The sequence below is a fragment of the Argopecten irradians genome, unplaced genomic scaffold, assembly GCF_041381155.1.
Source record: "Argopecten irradians isolate NY unplaced genomic scaffold, Ai_NY scaffold_0686, whole genome shotgun sequence".
Lineage (NCBI taxonomy): Eukaryota > Metazoa > Mollusca > Bivalvia > Pectinida > Pectinidae > Argopecten > Argopecten irradians.
In genome coordinates this window covers 24,663-29,824 of record NW_027188153.1, presented here as the reverse complement: position 1 = coordinate 29,824, position 5,162 = coordinate 24,663, and the positions used below count along the sequence as shown (strand labels likewise).

Sequence of the window (5,162 nt, the reverse complement as noted above, 5' to 3'; positions counted from 1 at the left end):
TGCCTGGCCAGGTTCGACCAACTCTTTCAGCGGATGTTATTTATAAGAGTTACCGCCCTTTAATTAACTACAAATGTCATTTTTCTGCAGTTTCTGTGTAATAATTAACAAATGTTAAAACTAATATTGTTAAAACTTGGTAACAAAGTTAAATGCCTTAAGGGCTTAGCCAAGATCGATCGCCACTTTTGCAGATCTTAACTAGCAGTGTTATGGCCCTTTGATTTTATATAAAAAGGTCATTTTCTGCCACTTCCGTACAATAATTGTAATAAATATTAACCGATTTTCTTCAAACTTGGTAACAAAGTTAAATGTCTTACTTCCGAGAAGACTTCAATTTATTTTTTTTCATATTTCAACCAAGGTAAAACCTAACCTCAATAATGTTTACCTACAGTATGTCCTGAAAGCGGGGGATGGAAATTCCGCGAATTTGCTTGTTGAATATTGCATTTGGTAACTGATTGTTCAACAAGATGGCCGACCGGCCGCCATCTTGGATTTTGATAATTATTGCTATTTGTCAGAAAGTACTGAAGGGATATCTCTCAAATTCCATGCGTAGGTTACCCTTGGGCCCTGGTTGTGCATATTACCTTTGGGACTGATCGGTCAACAAGATGCCCAACCGGCCGCCGTCTTGGATTTCACTGCTGTTTCTCAGAAATTAATAAATCGATCTGTCTTAAATTTCATATGTAGTATGTTTAAAAAAGTTTGAAAAGCAAGGAAAAGATCCCTCTTTCCATTGTCAGACATAGATCATTCTTTGTTGGCGCCATGATCCCTCTGCGATCTCTTGTTAATAGGTATGTTTTCAATGTGGTTATGTTTAAGTTTGTCTTCTTTCTTGACATCAAAAATACATAGTATTTTCAGTAAAGTATAATAAAGTTGACAGGAATGAAGTTTTTTTTTATTTCTACATCTGCCAAACCTAAATACCCTCTTTATGTCTAAATTCAAAGCTGTATGTGATGTATCAAAACCCACTGTGTAATATTATCCCATATTGGTTTAACTTTTAGGCAATTCCAAAACATATGTTCAATTCTCCCTATCTCTTCATTAAAAAGGTTGCAGAAGTCATTTGGTAGTTTATTTATCATTTCAAAGGAATCTTGTAATGATGTTGCCAAACTTTCTGTATATAGTGTGTCACATTTTCCCATTTTATCTCTGCTGTGTTCCTTAATGTAATCACGGTATTTAGTTAATCATACCTATCTTTGGTTACTTTTGTGTTTTTTAGTATAATCTGAATGTGGTTAGGTATAAACGGTCTATAAAAGGGTTTTGTTAGTTGCATTATGATGTTGATGTGAATAATGTTGAATCGATCGGCAAAGTCCCTTTTAAAATAAGAAATTATCTGACAATATTTCAGTGTTTTTAAATTCTTCTAAATTCAAAAAGGGCCATTTTCAGTAGTGAGGTCACAAACATTTCTTACCCCTGACGGAGATACTGCCCTTTGCACTAATAATAATTGCAAAGCCTTGTGAACTCGATAAATTATATGCACTTAGCTTAATGAAACTTTGTATGTAGACTAACATGAGAAAGATCTAGGACGACTTCGAAAATCAGCGTGATTAGAGCTCACAGAGCTATTGCCCTTTGCAATAATAATTATTGAACCTTTTAAACATGTTAATGTGAGTTAATATGCACCAAGCTTCATGAAACTTTCGTGAACAAAAGACATCAGTTGACTAGCAAATGATATAACTAATTTGTATCAAATATCAGGTGACCGTTGCGACCCATGAGCCTTTTGTTTAATTTTATCATTGAAATTTTATGAATACCATTGTAAATTGAATTAAAAAATGACCTGAATTCGTATCCAATAAAGAGGAGAGAGAAATAAGCCAAAATGGAATTTTGTACCCATTTTTTTTGATGTACATTGACATTAAGTGAAAGACCTTTTAAAAAGCTGTTATTAGGAAAAAAATATATGAACACACTATATTATTAATAAAAATTGGATTTAGAATGCTGTGTATGGCTGCTTAAGTATTAAGTATGAAGAAATAGTGACCACGTTTTGATCAATTGTAACAACAAAAAGTTGAATTAAAAAAGACTCATTTCGCTCGGTAATTAGGACGACGCCGGACATGCAATTTAGTTTTATATAATTGTTTGGAATGTGACAGTAGGTGTAACATATATAAACGTTATAAAAGTTAATAGTTAAATATTATGATTTGTTTTACATTCCCATTTTAAAGATGGAAAGCCATTTCGATTCATATATGTACATTTAAGTGATAATAATTAAGTAGAAAATGGTAAAAATTAGCTCTACTGAATAGCAAGATATTATAATTAACAAAAAGATCGCCAAATCGGTCATTTCTTAAAATTCTTGTAATAAAAAATATACTTTTGGGGGAGGAATATGTATATAAGTTTTCAAACCTTTTATTACATTATAAAAACGTTGCGATTTTCTATAAATCATACAATTTCATGAATATGCATGTATTTTTAATAGAATCGTTCAATGTTCTAATACCTCTCGTTGTGTAAATTTTATCTCTTCAACAATACGAAAATGTTATTCGACTGTTAGGACATCAAATACACATCGCAGCCATTGATTATTATTTTATTAATACCACACGTAATAGGGTGATCTTTGGCTTACAATTGATTCTCAATAATCATACATAATGACTAAAGGATAAACACGATATTTGCAATGTAATAATTTCATCACAGGTTTGTATATTTCACGGATTTTAAGGCAAAATGGACTTAATCAATACATAGTCAAATTTTGATTAAACACGTTGAATACCATTGAATCTATCATATTATTGTAACTCGTTAGGATACTCTACTTAAAGGAAAAATTACACTCAATAAAACTTGTGTTTTTTTTTTATCAGAGAAAGAGGAAAAGAATCACACCAAAGAGGTTTGATAGGAAAGTGCACATAGTAACTTTGCCAAATTTTGGTCGAAATGAAACGGAAACGCAAACTACCTACAGCGAACAAAGTGAGCATCCTAAACAGAGTAATCCCACAATAATCATTGAAAGTAATGTTCATGCTCAGCATGAGGAACAAAATAGTCCTCATGCACCGCATTCCCATGATCAACCAGACCTTAGCAACGCCGAGTCATCGGATGACAATGCTGATGAGACACCCCGTCGTAGTCCAATGTTCAGTAAAAGGAGAAAAACCCTTCGTGATCGGAATCGTCATCGTGCAACACATTCCCATGCGCAACAAGACCCAAGCAACGCCGAGTCATCGGACGACAATGTTAATGTGACACCTCGACGTAGTCCCGTGTTCGGAAAAAACAGAAAACACCTTGGTGATCGGAATAGTCCTCATGCACCGCATTCCAATGATCAACCAGACCTTAGCAACGCCAAGTCATCGGATGACAATGCTGATGAGACACCCCGTCGAAGTCCAATGTTCAGTAAAAGGAGAAAAACCCTTGGTGATCGGAATCGTCGTCGTGCAACACATTCCCATGCGCAACAAGACCCGAGCAACGCCGAGTCATCGGACGACAATGTTAATGTGACACCTCGACGTAGTCCCGTGTTCGGAAAAAACAGAAAACACCTTGGTGATCGGAATAGTCCTCGTGCACCGCATTCCAATGATCAACCAGACCTTAGCAACGCCGAGTCATCGGATGACAATGCTGATATGACACCTCGACGTAGTCCAATGTTTGGTAAAAGTAAAACAACCATTGGTGATCGGAATCGTCGTCGTGCAACACATTCCCATGATCAACCAGACCTTAGCAACGCCGAGTCATCGGATGACAATGCTGATGAGACACCCCGTCGTAGTCCAATGTTCGGTAAAAGGAGAAAAACACCTTGGTGATCGGAATCGTCGTCGCGCAACATATTCCCATGATCAACCAGACCTTAGGAACGCCGAGTCATCAGAAGACAATGCTGATGAGACATCCCGTCGTAGTCCAATGTTCGGTAAAAGGAGAAAACACCTTGGTGATCGGAATCGTCGTCGTGCAACACATTCCCATGATCAACCAGACCTTAGCAACGCCGAGTCATCGGATGACAATGCTGATGAGACACCCCGTCGTAGTCCAATGTTCGGTAAAAGGAGAAAACACCTTGGTGATCGGAATCGTCGTCGTGCAACACATTCCCATGATCAACCAGACCTTAGCAACGCCGAGTCATCGGATGACAATGCTGATGAGACACCCCGTCGTAGTCCAATGTTCGGTAAAAGAGAAAACACCTTGGTGATCGGAATCGTCGTCGTGCAACACATTCCCATGATCAACCAGACCTTAGCAACGCCGAGTCATCGGATGACAATGCTGATGAGACACCCGTCGTAGTATAATGTTCGGTAAAAGGAGAAAACACCTTGGTGATCGGAATCGTCGTCGTGCAACACATTCCCATGATCAACCAGACCTTAGCAACGCCGAGTCATCGGATGACAATGCTGATGAGACACCCCGTCGTAGTCCAATGTTCGGTAAAAGTATAAAAACCATTGGTGATCGGAATCGTCGTCGTGCAACACATTCCCATGATCAACCAGACCTTAGCAACGCCGAGTCATCGGATGACAATGCTGATGGGACACCCCGTCGTAGTCCAATGTTCGGTAAAAGGAGAAAACACCTTGGTGATCGGAATCGTCGTCGTGCAACCCATTCCCATGATCAACCAGACCTTAGCAACGCCGAGTCATCGGATGACAATGCTGATGAGACACACCCGTCGTAGTCCAATGTTCAGTAAAAGGGAAAACACCTTGGTGATCGGAATCGTCGTCGTGCAACACATTCCCATGATCAACCAGACCTTAGCAACGCCGAGTCATCGGATGACAATGCTGATGAGACACCCCGTCGTAGTCCAATGTTCGGTAAAAGGAGAAAACACCTTGGTGATCGGAATCGTCGTCGTGCAACCCATTCCCATGATCAACCAGACCTTAGCAACGCCGAGTCATCGGATGACAATGCTGATGAGACACCCCGTCGTAGTCCAATGTTCAGTAAAAGGAGAAAACACCTTGGTGATCGGAATCGTCGTCGTGCAACACATTCCCATGATCAACCAGACCTTAGCAACGCCGAGTCATCGGATGACAATGCTGATGAGACACCCATTGTAGTAA

The 5,162-nt window shown here is 38.9% G+C and overlaps 1 protein-coding gene across 1 annotated transcript; it reads left to right on the top strand.

Annotated features, from left to right (window-relative positions):
- Positions 1–2,906: 2,906 nt before the first annotated feature.
- LOC138313453 (hepatoma-derived growth factor-related protein 2-like) lies at positions 2,907–3,878 on the top strand (the record flags this gene model as incomplete). Its single annotated transcript, XM_069253879.1, has 1 exon — positions 2,907–3,878. A coding segment is annotated over one exon (972 nt), but the record flags the coding sequence as incomplete, so codon positions are not given.
- Between the last annotated feature and the right edge of the window lie 1,284 nt (positions 3,879–5,162).